This window comes from Rhinoderma darwinii, chromosome 5, assembly GCF_050947455.1.
Source record: "Rhinoderma darwinii isolate aRhiDar2 chromosome 5, aRhiDar2.hap1, whole genome shotgun sequence".
Classification (NCBI taxonomy): domain Eukaryota; kingdom Metazoa; phylum Chordata; class Amphibia; order Anura; family Rhinodermatidae; genus Rhinoderma; species Rhinoderma darwinii.
This window is the reverse complement of record NC_134691.1, coordinates 118,658,060-118,674,836: the sequence shown is the minus strand read 5'-3', so window position 1 is coordinate 118,674,836 and position 16,777 is coordinate 118,658,060. Positions and strand designations below refer to the sequence as shown.

Here is a 16,777-nt window from a genome sequence, read left to right as displayed (position 1 = left end):
CCTTCTATACGCTGCACTTGATCAGAGAAGCGAGAGAGATTAGTAGTGAGAGATTGAATCTCAGATTTATAAGTGGTCTCCATGCGGTTAATATAAGGCTCCATGTCCATGAAAAACCCATTACCGGTAAGTAATCAAGCTTTTACCCTTTCACCTATGACCACACCCTTGGAGATGTAAAATAGAAACCCAGTTTCTAGGGTGTGACTACTGCTTGTAGAACTTTCCTACCAAAACACAGGTTTAGTGGCTGAATGCAACCGTAACCTATAATGCTTAAAGAGGCTCTGTCACCAGTTTAGAAGTGCCCTTTCTCCTACCTAATCTGATAGATGTAACGTAGATAACAGTGGTTTTTATTTTGAAAAACGATCATTTTTTAGCAAGTTATGTACAATTTTATATTTATGCTAATTTGTTTATTAATGCCCAACTGGGCGTTTTCTAACTTTTTACCAAGTGGGCATTGTAAAGAGAAGTGTGACACTGACCAATTAGCGTCATACACTTCTCTTCATTCATATTTAGCTGTACTCCCAGCACTGCGTGATCTCGCGAGATCACGCTGTGCTGTCACATGCTCCCACAGTTACTTTACCGAAGTGTCTTGAGAGTGAATAGACATCGCCTCCAGCCAGGATGCGACTTCGGTAAACTTTGTGGGACTCACGAGATCACGCTGTGCTGTGAGTACAGCTAAACATGAATGAAGAGAAGTGCACACTTCTCTTCACAACGCCCACTTGGTAAAAAGTAAAAAAAAAAAAACATGCATTAAGAAACTAATTAGCATACATTTTAAATTGTTCATAACTTGCTCAAAAATGATTGTTTTTCAAAATAAAAACCAGTGTTATCTACATTACAGCGCCGATCAGATTAGGTAGGAGATGGGGCACTTTTAAACGGGTGACAGAGCCTCTTTAATAAAGGTGTGGGGTGAACTCCATGTAGCCGCCCTGCAATTCTGGTCTAGAGATGCGTTGGCTCTTTCTGCCCAAGAAGTAGACACAGCTCAAGTGGAAAGATCTCCAAAGAATTCTGGGGGATTAATGTTCTGGCCCACGTAGGCTAAGTGTATGGCCTGTTTAATCCACCGTGCGATTGTCTGTCTGCTAGCTGCTGAACCTCTATTTGGACCCAGAAACTGAATAAAGAGATTCTCTGAAGACCTCCAGTCCTTTGTGACCTCTAGGTAGTGGACTAAACACCTTCACACGTCTAAACAATTAAACTCCTGCTCCTTTAGATTTTTTGGGGAGTCACTAAAAGAGGGAAGAATAATTTCCTGGTCTTGATGAAATGGGGAAATTACCTTTGGCAAGAAACCTGGTACGGTCTTCAGAATTACCCTATCCCCCAACACCAAAGTGTAAGGAGGGAAGGCCGAGAGGTCTTGAAATTTAGATTACTCTCCAGACAGTAGTAACCGCTAGCAAAAAGGATATTTTTAGTGAGAGAAATTTTATGGACAGGGAGTCTAATGGTTCAAAGGATGAACCCATCATGGCAGTAAGGACTAAGTTTAAGTCCCAGGGTGGGACTGAAGATCTTATTTGAGGCCTTATCCTGGGGGCCACAATCAGGACCCTTCTAATCCAGGGATGTTCTGCGAACTTTGACTCCTAGAAGGAGCTTAGGGCAGAAAGCCGTATCCCTTAATTTACTAGGCTTGAGGGTCTTGTCTACGCCATGCCTGGAGAAAGTCTAATTTCAGGGGTATATCTGGATCTGTTAATGGATCTCTCTCAATTCCTGTAAAGGTAAGAAAGGCTTTCCAGACCCTTAAATATATTTTAGAGGTAACTGTTTTCCTACTTGCCAATAAAGTTGAGACAGATTCTGAAATACCTCTTTTTCCCAAGGATCATCCTCTTAGTCTCCATGCTGTAAGATGCAGTCTGGCGATGTCAGGATGAACTACTGGGTCCTGGGACAGGAGATCTGGTCTGTCTGGAAGAATCCATTGTTGGGCTAAGGACAACTTCCTTAACCATGTGAAACGGGGTCGTTTTGGCCAAAATGAAGCAATTAAGATTACCGAGGCCCTGTCTTCCCTGATCTTTTTTAAAACTATTGGAAGTAGACAAAGGGGGGCATAACCCTGTTCCTGGCTCCAACACTGGGAGAACGCATCTACTACTACTGGATATTTCCTGGGGTCTAGGGAGAACAATCTCTCCGTTTCCTGTTCTGCTTGGTAGCGAACGGATCTATGGAAGGATTCCCCCACCTGGCCACAATCATCCGGAAAACTTTCTGGTTTAGGAACCATTCTGATTGTATCAAAGGTCTTCTTCTCAAAAAGTCTGCTACCGGATTGTCCCTTCCCCTTAGATGGACAGCTGAAAGTGATAAAAGATGCAGCTCCGCTAGGGAAAAAATCTCTGTGGCTAAATTCATCAGAATTACTGATCTTGTACCTCCCTGATGATTTATGTATGCCACTGTAATCGTGTTGTCTGAATGATGTTTTACCCGCTCTCCTGAAAAGTATAGGAATGGTGCCTTTTATAGCCTGAAGTACTGCTTCCAGCTCCCTGTAGTTTGAGGATCCCACTGACCCTGAAAGCAGAAGGATTCGCCATGGACTCCACGCCCCCAAGGACTGGCATCTGTTGTAATGTTCAGGGTTGCAGACATTTCCCATGAAACACCCTTCCTGAGATTTCTACCTTCAGCCACCACCTGAGAGAGAGTCTGGCTACAGAGGAAAGGTGTAGGTTCTAGGGAGAATTTGCTCTTGTCACACTTCTCCAATATATCCCTCTGTAGCAGTCTGGACCTGAACTGTGCCCACATTATGGCTAGGATACAGGAGGTTAGAAGACCCAGGACTGACATAGACCTTCTGAAAGAAATCGATCTAAAAAAAGAGGCCCGAGACCCCCTCTATCAAAGGCCGGATCTTTCCCTGAGGCAGAAAATACATTTGTTTGGACGAGTCTAAAAGAATTCCCAAAAAAATGTGTCTGTTGGACAGTGTTAAAATGGACTTTAGGTTTATATACCATCCCAGATCTACTAAAGTCGATTGTACGGACAATAGATAAAGTATCAAAGTCTGGACTGTGTCTGCTACTATTAAAAAGTTGTCTAGGTAGGAAATAAGAATGTCTTTCATTCGTATATATGGAGGTAATTTCTGCTATAAGCTTAGTAAAGACTTTCGGAGCCTGAGAGATGCCAAACGGGAGGGCCCTGTAATGGAGGTAGATTAGGGAGTCGTTCAAAACTACTGCCACCCTCAGATACTTTTGGTGAGTGTTGCAGACAGGGACATGGTAATAAGCATCCTCCAGATCTATTGATGCCATCATACAATTCCTGAAGAGGAGATTTACAGTAGAGGGGATCCTCACCATCCGACATCTTTTATAAATTAGGAAGTTCAGCTATTTTAGATTTATTATAACCCTGAATCTGCCTTCTGGTTTCTTTACTAGAAAAAGGGGGGGGGGGGATAGTAGCCCTTCCCTATCTCTGGTTTCGGTACTGGTACTAGAATCCCCTTCCTGATGAGAGAAATAAACCTCTGACTGTAGAGCCAGCTGTTTCTCTGAAACTTTCCCCCTATTTGTGGGGAGGAATCTGTCTGGAGGAGGGGTCATGAATTCTAGTTTGCATCCGGTCTTCATAATATCTAGAACCCACTGGTTTGACGAGATACATTCCCATTCTTGGAATATCGATCAGCGACCTCCATCCCCACTCCTTCTAGCATCATTGTTGGTGATCCTTATTCTTGGGATCGTTCTGAGGCCCAAACAAGAAGCCCCTGTTCTTCTTAGGGAATTTAGAGGATCTAAATTCCTGTTCCTTGGGATTGATTTTTTTTAAATTAAAACTTCCTGGGACGAAAGGAGTCTGGTTTGTTCTGGGTAGAAAACCCTTTCCTCCGGTCAGATGCTTTTTCCAGAAGATCATCCAGTGGAGGACCAAACAAAAAGTCTCCTGAACAAGGGATAGAACAGAGTTTCCCTTTTGAGCCTGCATCTCCCTTCCATGTCTTCAGCCATATAGCTCTTCTGGCGGAGGTGGATAGGGCTGCAGATATAGCGGACAGACGGAATGAGCCCACTGAGGCATCAGCCAAAAAGTGTGCGGCCTTAGACAAAATCGGGAGGGAAGCCAGTATCTGATCCCTAAGAGTTTTGTTTCTGAGATGAAGCTCCAGTTGAGCTATCCAGATTTTAAGTGACCTGGCTACACATGTGGCCGCAATACCAGGTTTAGTGGTCGCAATACCAGGTTTAAAGGCCCCTGCAGAGGCTTCCCAGGTCCTCTAAGTAATAGTCTGCATTCCTATCCATAGGAATGTGGAGGTAACCCAAATCTTCAAAAGGCGAGGCATTTTTCCTGGATATTCTAGCGACTATCAGGGTCCTTAATTCATCCTCAAAGGGATATTTTCTTTTCAAAATATTGGAAATGCCTAACTGTCAGGGTTCTTCCATTCCCTTCTAATGAGGCTGGCCACATTTTTGTGTATAGGAAAAGTTCTCCGTTTCCTAGGACCCAGGCCCTCAAACAATGTCCTGGATGGACTAGGGTTCCTTGGGGTCACCAATATTCATAGTGGCCCGGAATGCTTGAAGAAGTTGGTCCACATAATCAGCTGGGAAAGGTTTTTACCCCCTCTATCTTTGTCAGAGGAAAATTCAGGAGCATAGCTCCCCCTCTTCCTCAAATATCTCCTCTTCACTAGAATAAATAGAAACCCCTAGGCCCCGTCTTGTCTGGCGAGGTGCCAGGAAGGTCCAGTTTCTTTTTAAGGGATCTACGGGAATATTTAACCTCTGTTTGCACCATCTCTTTTATGCTTGGGGCAAGGCTGGTGGATTCCTCTACCAGAATTTTACCTAAACATAACGGGCATAAAAGTTTCTGGTTTGAGGCTGCTAGCTTCCTACAATACACAGCACACTCTCTGTTGCGAGTCTTGTCCAACTTTTTCCTGGGACCCGCTCTGACCTAGGAAACATGTAATATACAAGGAAGGACAAAGTTAATAAACAACAAAAAGGTTTGTTTGTCCTACCATACTTCCTAGAAGATCCCACGTCGTTTAAAAGTACCGGAATGGAGGATCTTGCCGGGTCTAAAACGCTCAGGTCGTTCGGCGCGTCGTGCTGCTCCTCCTGGAGCTTCCATTCTGGTTGCTTGGTCAGAGAAGGAGCCATCTTGGTTCAGGCCTAAAACAGGCCTAGGTTTGGCTGGGGAGGCTCCCAGGCTATGATGCGCTGTAGCCCCTCTTCCCCAACTGGGCCGCCGGTACACAGCTTTCTGAGACGTCCGCACTTCACACCACGACCAGAAGTGGTCACTGCAGTGAGCCGCAAGCGGCCGAAAGCTGGGCCACGAGTCCTGGCTCCCTTACTGTAAACTGGAGCCAGGCTTGACTCCAGGAGAAGCTTCTCCCCCTAGAGGAGACCACACCCGCAGCAGGAGCTTACCACCTCCGTAGAGGGAAGCGGTGACCGGGAGAGGAGGGGGATACCAGCCCCAGACTTAAGGTTGCTCCCTTAGAGACTTACACCTTCAGAATACCTCCAGGAACACAGGTGAGTACCTGCTGGAGTGTCTGCAATCCTACAGAGTGTGTCTTGATCCACAGTACAATCCCATCCGGAGGACAGGAAACCTGACTAGGTGTGTGGAGAGGTGTGTCCTTTATATCATCAGGCTTCCTGTCCAGCGAATGGGATGTCTCTCCAGGTGTGCGGTCATAGGTGAAAGGGTAAAATATTATACTCCCAACAAAAGGTGCTTTTAGCAGGGAGACAAAAACGGCTCTTATTGGCATACCTGGCTAGAAACGACACAGTAGCGAACCCTATGCATACCCATGGTACAAGGTACCTTATACAATTAGCGTCATATACCAACGCTATTTTCTATTGACCAGCGGCAATAGTGTTTGACAAAGGCCAAAATGTGGCCGAAACGTTATTATTTATTGCCTTATTCTAAATAAAACCACTTTTTTGCAAGTTAACCTAAGGAGTGCTTGAGTTTACCTCTTTAATATAGAGCAGGGACGTCTAGCTTTACCCAACTTATACCTATATTTTTTTGGCTACTCAACTGGTGTACATCTGGTGGTATAGAGGTCTAAACACCTCTACAGATCTTGAGGCAACCCTGTTTGGATTCTATAAGGCCATAGTCAATTCTCTATTCCGACAGGCACCGCCATCAGTTCACCTGCTCACAATACCGATACAAACCACCTTAAGTGTGTGACAGAGTTCCTTCTTGCTTTTGAGCCAAAGAGGTGTCCTTGTCACCCAGGACACCCCTTTGTCAGGAGTGGATTATACGACACATATGAAGGCTCTCCAATCCCTCTACATGGGCCGAATTGGGCATACTGACTTTGGAGGATGTGGTGATAGAGAATAAGATTGTCACTTTTACACAACTCAAAACTAAGCATTGGGTCCCACCTCACTTGAAATTCTGATACTTTTAGTTCTATGGTTGTGGACATCCCCAGTGGATGACTGGGTGACACAGGAGACATTAGCCAAGCCACTGTACACACTCTACAAACAATTGTTACGGGTCTCTGACAATAAAACGGACAGAGCTTTAGATAGAAGTATCCAGATCCTACCCTCCATATCTAATGAAGATCATGCGTAAATGCTGGGTGCCTTGATATCTGCAAGAGATCGGCTCATTCAAATTAAATTCTTACACCAAAATGTACTACACCCAGTCTAACCCATTCAGAATTGGGAAGCACTCTTCTCCTACATGCCCGTGATGCCAAAGGGAGGAGGGCTCCTCCCATTACATGTTTTGGGAGTGCCCGAGTATTTCTGACCTGGTCAGAAATCTTAGAATTTAGCGAGTCAAAAGTCGGACTTCCCCGTATATTGGACCCTAAAGTCTACTTGCTTCTTCTGGTAGAAGACCTTAATCACAACGTTGCTACCAGATCCCTTATGATGTTATTGTTCTTTGCAACAAAAAAAAAAGGATTCTTCTGAACTGGAAGCACCCTAAAATCCCTATGTTGCAAGCGTGGACTGCACTAATTAATTCCTATCTCCTTTTCAAACTTATGAAGCACGTTGGTGTCCAGACAATTTTATGAAAATCTGGCAACTCAGGATAGCTAATCCACATACTTCCTAAACAACATTAGCACTTGAGTGCCTCCTGTGATTTGCCTGCTCCTTTGCTCAACACCTTTTATGTATTGCATTTCACTGACCACTACTGTTTTTTTCTTCTGTAAACCAATGGAAAGCGGTTTCGTTCTGTGTTTGTTGGCTCTATGTTATATACTTAACATGCTATATAACTATGTGTAGGTGCGTATACCATGGCCTTTATGCATATAGGCTTTTCTTTTTTTGTGGTACCGATGTTATCAATAAAATATATCCTTGAAAAAAAATAAAATAAAAAAATAAAAAAAACGGGATATACAATTATTTGACATCGAAAAAAAAAAGAGAACAGAATGATGTTTAATAAAGTAATGTTTGATTAAAAAATATTGCTTTATTAAATGAGGGTTTGGTTTCAGTTAAAACATTTGGTATAATTCAACATATATATTGAATTAAATAGTGTCATTTTATAATGGTTTATGAATAATGGTGAAAACATACATAATGTCTGAAGATTGTTTTCAATGAGGATTCAAAAAAAGTGATTCAAAAGTCTTATTGTACCCCACAATGGTAAGACAGCTCGCCCCGCAAAAAACAAGAGCCCTCATACCGCATACCACATATCGACTTCAAAATAAAGTTATTGCTCTCAGAATATGTCGACAAAACAAAATTGCATTTTTTAACAATAAGGTTTACAGTGTAAAAGTAGTAAAAAATTAATAAAATAAATAAAATATAAATTTGGTATCGCCGTAATCATATCAACTCGCATAATAAAAGTGAACATGTTTTTTTTCCATTCCACCCCACAAAGAAATTGTTTACAGTACAATAAAAAGGTGCCAAGAAAAACTACAACTGATCCCACAGAGAGCGAACTCTCTAACGCCTACATCGACAGAAAATAAAAAAATTGGGCTTTTGGAGGGTGGGGAGGAAAAAACGAAAGTGGAAATCAAAAAAATGACTGCGGCGGGAAGGGGTTTATCCATGAATTTAGGTATTTCATTCAGTCCTATTGCCACAGGTGTATAAAATAAAGCAACTAGTCATGCAGTCTGCCTTGAGAAAAAACTGTGATAGAATGGGTCGTTCTACACAGCTCACTGAATTCAAGCCTAGAACTGTAATAGGATGCAACCGTTGCACCAAGCCAGTATGTGAAATTTCTTCCCTCCTAGATATTCCATGATCAACTGAGTGGTATTATTGAAAAGTAGAAGTCTAGGAACCACAGCAAATCAGCCAAGAAGTGTCCGACTACGTAAAGTTAGAGTGGTGTCTGTGTGCTGAGGCGCATAATGCATAAAAGTCGAAAACGCCGAGCTGACCAAAACTGTGGCGGTAGCCCCTATGGTATGAGTTTCCACGGCAGAGCAGTTGCATGCAAGCCTTACAATCACCAAGTGTCGGATGGAGCGGTATAAAGCATGCCGCCACTGGACCCTGGAGCAGTGGAAAAAGCATTTTGTGGAGGGACAAATCACGCTGCTCTATCTGCCAAGTCTGATGGACGAATCCGGGTTTGGCAAATGCCAGGAAAACGTTACCTGCCCAACTGCATTGTGCCAATTGGAAAATTGGTTTGAGGATGGATAATCCTATGGGGTGGTTTTTCAGGAATTGGCCTAGGCCCCTTAGTTCCAGTGAAGGGAAATCCTAATGCTTCAGCATACCAAGACATTTTGGTCAAATATATGTTTTTTTTAACGGTGTAGGAATAGTTTGGGGAAGGCCCTTTTGTGTTCCAGAATGACTGTGCCCCAGCACACAAAGCAAAGTCCATAAAGGCATGGTTGCGCGATGCTATTCAAAAATCTTGAAGAAAGCCGTCCCCGAAGAGTAGAAGTTGTTTTAGCTGCAAAGGAGGAGGTGACGGGACCAACTCCATATTAATGCCTATGGATTTAGTAAAGTATCAAAAAGCCGCCGTAGGTGTAAGTTTCCCAATACTTTTGTCCATCTACTTATTTTAAAAAAAGTTAGAAGTGTAGGTCAAGTATTAGTCTTTCCTTTATACTTTTCCTTCTTTTTGGATTCGCTCCTGGCTTTGTCACTAAAAATTGCATGTGATAATCCAACCTTATGCATCCTTCACACTATTTTTAATTTTAACATACATTTTTTTTATTTATTTATTTTTTAACGGTACATGCAATTTATTTTTTTTAAATGCTTTTTTCTGGTGTTTTTTCTATTAATTACATTTATGTTTTTTGAGTTCTATAACGAAAGCCTAACACAAAAACGCCAGAAAAAAAACCATACGCAACGAAATGCTGCAATTTGAGAATAGCCACTAGCCAAAAAAAACGTATTAAACGGCCAGAAACGCATGGTTTGTAGGGCATTATATTTTGCTAGAGACTTTCAGCAAACATCAGGCTGCTACTTTTTTTGCACAAAGGTGCAGTTTTTCCACAAAAATGTTTGAAGTCACCCTCAGTAGACCACTGGTGGTGAGCAGACGATTCCTGTATTGAAGTTTGGTACCCAGGGATCAGTGAATGGAATAAAGAGCTATAAGAAAGGTACAATGCACACCAAAAAGTCGTTATCCAAAGATAGATTTTTAATATTCGTAATTATGCCAGTTTAAGGGCCTGTTCACATCACCGTTCGCTTTCCGTGAAAGCACAGCTTCCGTTTCAGTCACCATTGATCGCAATTGTGACAGAAACATCGCTAATGGTTTCCGCTCGTCCGGCAGGTTTCTGGTTTTCCGACGGAACCAATAGCGGAGTCGACGGAACCCCGGAACGGAAAGCGAACGGTGATGTGAACAGGCCCTTAAACTGGCATAATTACGAATATTAAAAATCTATCTTTGGATAACGACTTTTTGGTGTGCATTGTACCTTTCTTATAGCCCTTTAAACTAACTAAAAGTAACTATATAGAGGAATGAAATAAATGCTGTGCAAAACTCATGCATATATATATATATATATATATATATATATATATATATATTTATTAACTATGGAATCCATGGACATAGTAAACCTGAAACAGAACATGCTTCCTGAATGAATGTAAAATTCACAGCGGTAAGGATGGCAATAAGGAAACTAGGCAGTAAAGAGTAGCAATGGGTAGCAGTTCAGTAAAAGCTTTACACTGGAAGTAGAATACATGATCAAGGGAAATAAAAATTTGCTGGAAATATTGCCATTTTGTTTTTCTTTAAAGATATATAAAAAAAAACGTATTTCGTTCAGCCATCATTTTTTTACCTGGTTGTCGTAGGATGCATACATAACATGGCTTATGACAGAAGGGGCAGACATCATTGCGACAGCATCTGTATGTACAGCAAATTCTTTCATAGAAGGATTTTTGGAAAAAGTGAAGCAACGCCAGGCAGTGGCATTCTGGGAACAGAAAATTAACAGTTACTTAAAGTACTATAAATCTATTTTTACCTGGTCCTGATCAAAACTGATGAAAAGGGTTGTACAAGATAAGAAAGAAGAGTATTTTTTCCCCTCACCAGAAAGTGCTACTTTTGTCCATGGACTGTGTCTGGTTTTGCAGCTGAAAAAATTAACATGGCAACAGCATACAAATGGTTTGAGTTAAAAAGAACACGTCTTTACTCTGTTTATGAGCGCTGTAGCCATATTTATTTTCTGAATATGGCTTTAGAGGGAGTGAGATGCACCAAGCCCACTAGATGTGAACCACTGATTGAGACCATGGGTGCTGCCTATAAGAACATTTATTTCACGTTCGTTACATCGGGGGACATAGACTATGGGTATATTCTGTTGCCACTAGGAGGCTTGACACTAAGAATAAAAAACAAGATGCCCCATATACCCCACCTACAGTCTATAGGAGACAGACACTTCTGCTATTTCAGCAGAGTCTTACCATTAATTTTGTAGTTTGTTTTTTTTTGTCCCTTTTTAGCTGGGAACCAGGGCTGACATGTCAAATTTAAAATGTACCATTGTCCCCCTGCCTATGAAGGTAACTGGGACAAGTGTGTCAGCTCCTCTGTCACAAACCAGCCCAAGGAGCACCTCTCACTTTCTCTCCCTCCAGTGTCTCCCATCACCAAATGGTGAACACCTGAAAAGGGTGCTCCTGCTGGTCACACAGGAAGGATGTAGACACACAGGGTAAGTGTTTCACCTCCCACCTTCCCTACCAGGTCTTCATCGATTTAGCTTTGTCAGAACACACTGCCTGGGGTCCGCTGGACTCTACCCACTGTCTTCTTCCTTCCACGGGCTGTGCAGGCCCTTGATTTTTAATCAGATGCCATTTCCACACAGCTTCATTTTTTACTTATTACTATAGCTGGCACCATTTTCTGCGAGACTGTGCCAGAGGTGCCATCTTGCGCCAGTGTGTGCATGTAAGGAGGGGGGACAGGCCCTCCGCTCATCCAATAGAACTACTTTTAACTCTCCCCTCATTGGGATTCAACATCTATCCTCTGATTGGCTGCCCAGGATCACGACCGCCGGTGGCCAATCATGGAAGTTCGGCGGCATGGCCTAGCTTCCCCGCTTGGTCTCTTATTCATTCCCAACCTATGCTGCCGAGAACACAGGATCTCCTGAACAGGCCTAGCTGCCTTTGCCTTCAGGAAAGCGCATACGCTCCTGGAATCGGGTAGGACCAGTTCTAGGCATCTCTCTCTCACTACAGGTGCCCTAAGCTCGGAGTATTTTCCCTAGCAGACCTAGATAACCAGGCAGCCAATACACCCTTCCTAAGGTGGAGTTATTACTTGCTGTGCAGTATCGGAGTGGACTCAATGGCCATGTCACTCCCATCATTTAACAGTGTGTGGTGTAATTACCCTCCTCTGCTGCAATGTCTGACCATAATGGAGAACGTTCTCACCAGACAGTCTATTAAGTCTGATCTAAATGCAGCATTAAACTTTCCTATGGTCAGCCTACTACCCTATGTGATTCATGTCAGCCTCCTGGCCAAGCATCTGTGTCTCCTGCACCACCAGTGTTGCACGCACCTTGTATCGTGGGACTGACCCCATTCCCAGTCTAGGACCATTGGTAACCTTGCAAACATCACCCAGCCCAAATGGGAATGATTGTTCACCTTTCTGACAACCACGTTTGAACTCTCCCGTTTACCTCTTCCTCACGTAGCAGGCCCCAAAAAAGGGGCCAGGTCTGCTCGACTAACTTCACTTTCACCAATCTCTTCTGTCTCACCTTACAGAGCGGAGGTGCGGTCCGGTGCCTCCTCTCACACCTAGGCAGGGGGGGGTCTTATTGAAGGAGGAACTTTCTGATTTCAATTCAGATGGCACAGGGTATTCACAACTGTCCACTTCTGTTGTTGTGCTTATTAAAGGCGGTCCGTGACACCTTACAGGTCACTGATGCTGCACCTCCTCAACTGTCCAAGGTGGCCTTTTCCAGCTCATTCTGAACTTGACAGCATAGTTTGCATAGAATGGAAACACCCGGACAAGAAGTTCACTCACTCTAGCCGGTTGAACGTTATGTACCTTTTTCAGGAAGGGGTCTCTTTCAAGAGGGATACGTTTCTGGCGGTGGACCCTTCTGTTTCCTGGCTGGCCAAAACTATTACCTTTCCTATGGTGGACACAACTTCCTCTGGACTGCTGCATGAAATCCTTTGCCAAGTCTTCCTTTGAGGCTACTGGATACGCCTTACGTCCCTACTTTTAATCTCGATATGGCTCAGCAGAGCTGCTACTGAATGAACACACCAACTTTGTCATGGCCTCCTCTCCAACCAATTCCTCCTGAGGAGCCCCGATCTGTCCCATCTTATCTCTAATGCATCCCAGTACCTCTGCGAGACTTCTCTTGACGCTGCTCGACTGGTGGCTCGGGCTTCAGTCTCTACCATTGCTATATATAGCAATATATAATATTATATATAATATCCAATTTGATTTGGCAGATACCCCAGCCTTTAAGACTTGTCCAGTCCAGATTGTGTTTATGCTTTTAGTGCCTTGCTATTGGAGTCGGGGTAAAGGTTTTCTTTTAGTCTGACTTTCGCTCTCATTTTTATCAAAATTTGTCATGGAGCCAATGTGTTCTCTGATCCGAATTCTCAATTCCCTTGTAGTTTTACTCACATATCTGAGGCTGCACAGACACTTCAAGCAATAGATTACACACTCGGATGTGCATCTAATATGTGCTTTGGGAAAAAAAAAATTCTAAAGGCCTTGCATAATTTGCATGGAAAGAACCCAGGAGTTGTGGTTGTTATAATGGAGTTTTTACGGGAAAAATGACAGGTTATCGAAAAGGGAAGAGCATATCCAACCTTCTTGTATCCAAAGGGGACCCTTCCTCCCAGGATCTTGTTCAGATCCAAATCGGTCTTCAAGACATGCCAATGTTGGTTGATACCTAGCATTACATTCCAATCATCATGATAGTTTGTAATGAATCTAGGTTGGCTAGGGAAATCGATCTTTCTTTTTAGGGGTAAAGAGATCTTCTCGCTGGGTTCTTAGGTCTATCTTGTATGCCTCCTTGATACTCCTGTTCGAATAGTTTCTCATCTGTAATCTAGATTTTAGTTCTAAGGCTCTCTTTTTGAAGACAGAGAAGGTCGAGCAATTTCGTTGCAGTCTTAGCAACTCCCCTTTAGGAATCCCCCTAAGGGTATGTTCACACGCTTAATAAAAAACGTCTGGAAATACGAAGCTGTTAAGGGAAAACCGCTCCTGATTCAGTTTTTAAAGCAACTAGTTATTTGCGCCGTTTTTGGACCTTTTTTTCTATTGCGTCAATGAAAAACTGCTCAAGAAGCGACATGCACTTCTTTTTACGAGGCTTTTTTATGCAGCCTTTTTTTAAAAATTGCAGAGTAAAAAACACCCCGTCAGAACAGAATGCCATATTTCCCATTGAAATCAATAGGCAGATGTTTGGAGGCGTTCTGCTTCAGATTTTTCATCAGTTTCTGGCCCGAAAAAAGGCGCCCTTTGCTCTTATTGTGGAATGTTATCATGTATTGTATTGTCAGGAAGTGCGAGAATATCTTTACTCACTAAGTTAATAAATATCTTGACCGCTGGACATGTATCCAAAAGGTGGCATGGTAGTAGATTTGGGCTTAAAGAGTTTCTTGGTCCTAGGTTCTGGAATATCAATTTCTCCACAGCTGGCATTTTGCTAAAAGAAGTCCTTCCAAGTCCCTAATTACCTCAGTTTCCTGTTTGGACATCAATTGTAATGCCAACATATCAGATATGTCAATCAGTGTACCATCCTGAGTTGGTTTGTCGCACTTTGCAAAAAAAAGATTTTATATATGCGAGTTTGCGACCAAAAATATGTAAATCTTTGATTACTGTAAATTTATTAAGTCTTGTGGAGAGACAAAAATTCCGACCTCTTAAGACCCTCATTTGTGCCCCAGTGAGAGTGTGTTTTGATAAATTGATGACCTGTAATGAGTCTATAGAAGCACTCAAATTCTCCTGAATCACTCCCTGTAATGCGTTGCATCTTCCCTTTCCCTCACTGGGACCCCCTGAAGCCACATCTTCCTCTGTCCCGTAAAAAAGGGACTTCCGGGTTAAGGTTGTGTCCCTGCGGCTCTCTAGATGTCTTTGGGAGGCTAGACTGTCCACTGTTCGAATTCAGATAGGGAAGATAGATTTCAGATTCTGGAGCTTCTGTTGCCTCGTTGTCGGTTTCCGAAAAAATTGTTGTCTGCTTTATTTCATTCAGGATCGTGTGTTCTTATTTTATTATTAAGGACGAGTGGATTTCTTCCTACCCCAATGATAAACCTACCCTTTGGAGTGGTCTGATTGATCCCGTAGATATTTTCTCCTTTTTCTAGTATTGACTTATGTTTCCACTGAATCAATTTGGTCCAAGGTCTTATTAAAAGCCTTCTCAAAACCTTGTACTCCCTTCATGGGTTTGTAACTGGAGTAAAAGTTAATAATTCTTTTTCTACATTCCCCAAAATGAAAGACTCATCCTCTATCAGAATGCCCATTAATACCTAGTAGCAGTCTGTCAAAGCGGTCTCCCATTTATCCTTCAATCCTGGCTTGGACAGTTCATATGAGGGAAAAAAAAAAAAAGAGGGATACGTAGGCCTCTGGAAATCAGGCCTTGTTCCAAATATTGTTCTACGGTCGATTTTGTCCATGTGGACTGTATTTGTCCGATTTGTAATTCCTTAAACATTCAGAAGATCTTTTACATACAAATCCCTGCTCCGAAGCAGGGGCCTTTAAAGACATGTGAGAGTTCCTCTTTGTCGTAGTAATCTTGAATGAACTTGATCAGTAATTTTGGATTGAGCCATAAATCAAACACACACTGAATGTGAGAGATTAGCTTAGGTTGTCAAAGCAGGACAAAAATAAATATATACAGAAAATGTGCAATTACCCTGTCAATTCTAACATACAGTCTAGATAGAGGGAACCACACAGGGTGTACACACAATAGGAAGAGAAAAGGGCTATTTGTTGTCCCTAATTAAAGAATATAATCAACTATCACTCCTTATGCCAGCCTATGGTATAATATTAATTGCAGGAACAGTAGTTAAATGACAAAAATCAAACTGTGAGCACAAATGGATACTATTTAGAAGGGCTAATTGTTGTCCCAATATAAGTACAGAATCATGGGTCTAATGCACTGAATTCACTATCCCTACATTAGACATTTTAAATTTTTTCTATATTTGACTATTCAATAAAGTTTATGATTTTCTTCATAGAACCAAAATGCTCCTCCTTTTCCCTTCCTATTATTTATTGTATATTCATTGGTAGTGTACACTCTGTGTGGTTCCCCCTATCGAGACTATGTTAGAATGGAGAGGGTAATTGCACATTTTCTGTATATGATATTTGCCAGCCACACCAGCACTTCCAGTATGTTGCAGTGCCACCTCACCATTACCAGTTTTTGTGACTCTCTCATTCGGTCTGGATACACACTTTTCACAAAAATCCTGTCTATGGTAATGTCACTCCTTCGAACCAGGGGAGTGTGTCACCCAGGAGAAGGACGTCACTGCGCTCCAGATCACTATGGACCTCTTGTTCGGTTGGAATGTCAACTACTCCAAATCTTGCCTAGTTTCTCTCCAAGCAAACTGTATTTCTGGGCCTGGCTTTCGACACGCGGTCAGTCCTTCAGTAAGGGATCCACTCGTTGTGAAGACCTCTCTCCACCTTAGAATAAGGGTCTTTGGAACTACGGTAGACTCTATTGAGGCCATTCCCTTTGCGCAGTTACACTTCTCCCATGTAACTGTACTCCGTACTCTCTGGATCAATGGATCCTCCTTCCTCTGGTTGTCATTGAAACTTTCAGTGGTGGATCTCCTGCCCAGTCGTTCCCTGAGGTCACTCCTTCCTTCCGCTAAACAGGCAGATTATCTCCACAGATGCCAGTCTCAAGGGAGGAAAATTTCGGAACCTCACGGCTCAGGGGCTGTGGTCCCCACAGGAATAATCTTTTCCAATCAAGCTTGAGGAGTTGAGAGCCATCTTTCTTTGCGTGCTGCATTGGACATCGCTCCTGTTCGGCCATCCGATGCAAGTCCAAACAGAGAATGTCATGGCCGTGGCTTAACGTAATCACCAAAAGGAGGGACTCGCAGGATAGTAATGATGGCCGAGGCCACAATGA

General features: G+C 42.7%; 1 protein-coding gene across 5 annotated transcripts in view; it reads right to left on the bottom strand.

Moving 5' to 3' along the window:
- CEP192 (centrosomal protein 192) overlaps positions 1 to 16,777 on the bottom strand; it is a 223,014-nt gene that overhangs the window by 49,815 nt on the left and 156,422 nt on the right. For all 5 annotated transcript variants that reach the window (XM_075826454.1, XM_075826456.1, XM_075826457.1 and 2 more), the window contains one exon: positions 10,370 to 10,507. In XM_075826454.1, the coding sequence (XP_075682569.1) occupies positions 10,370 to 10,507 (138 nt within the window). The remainder of the gene's footprint in view (positions 1 to 10,369; positions 10,508 to 16,777) is intronic.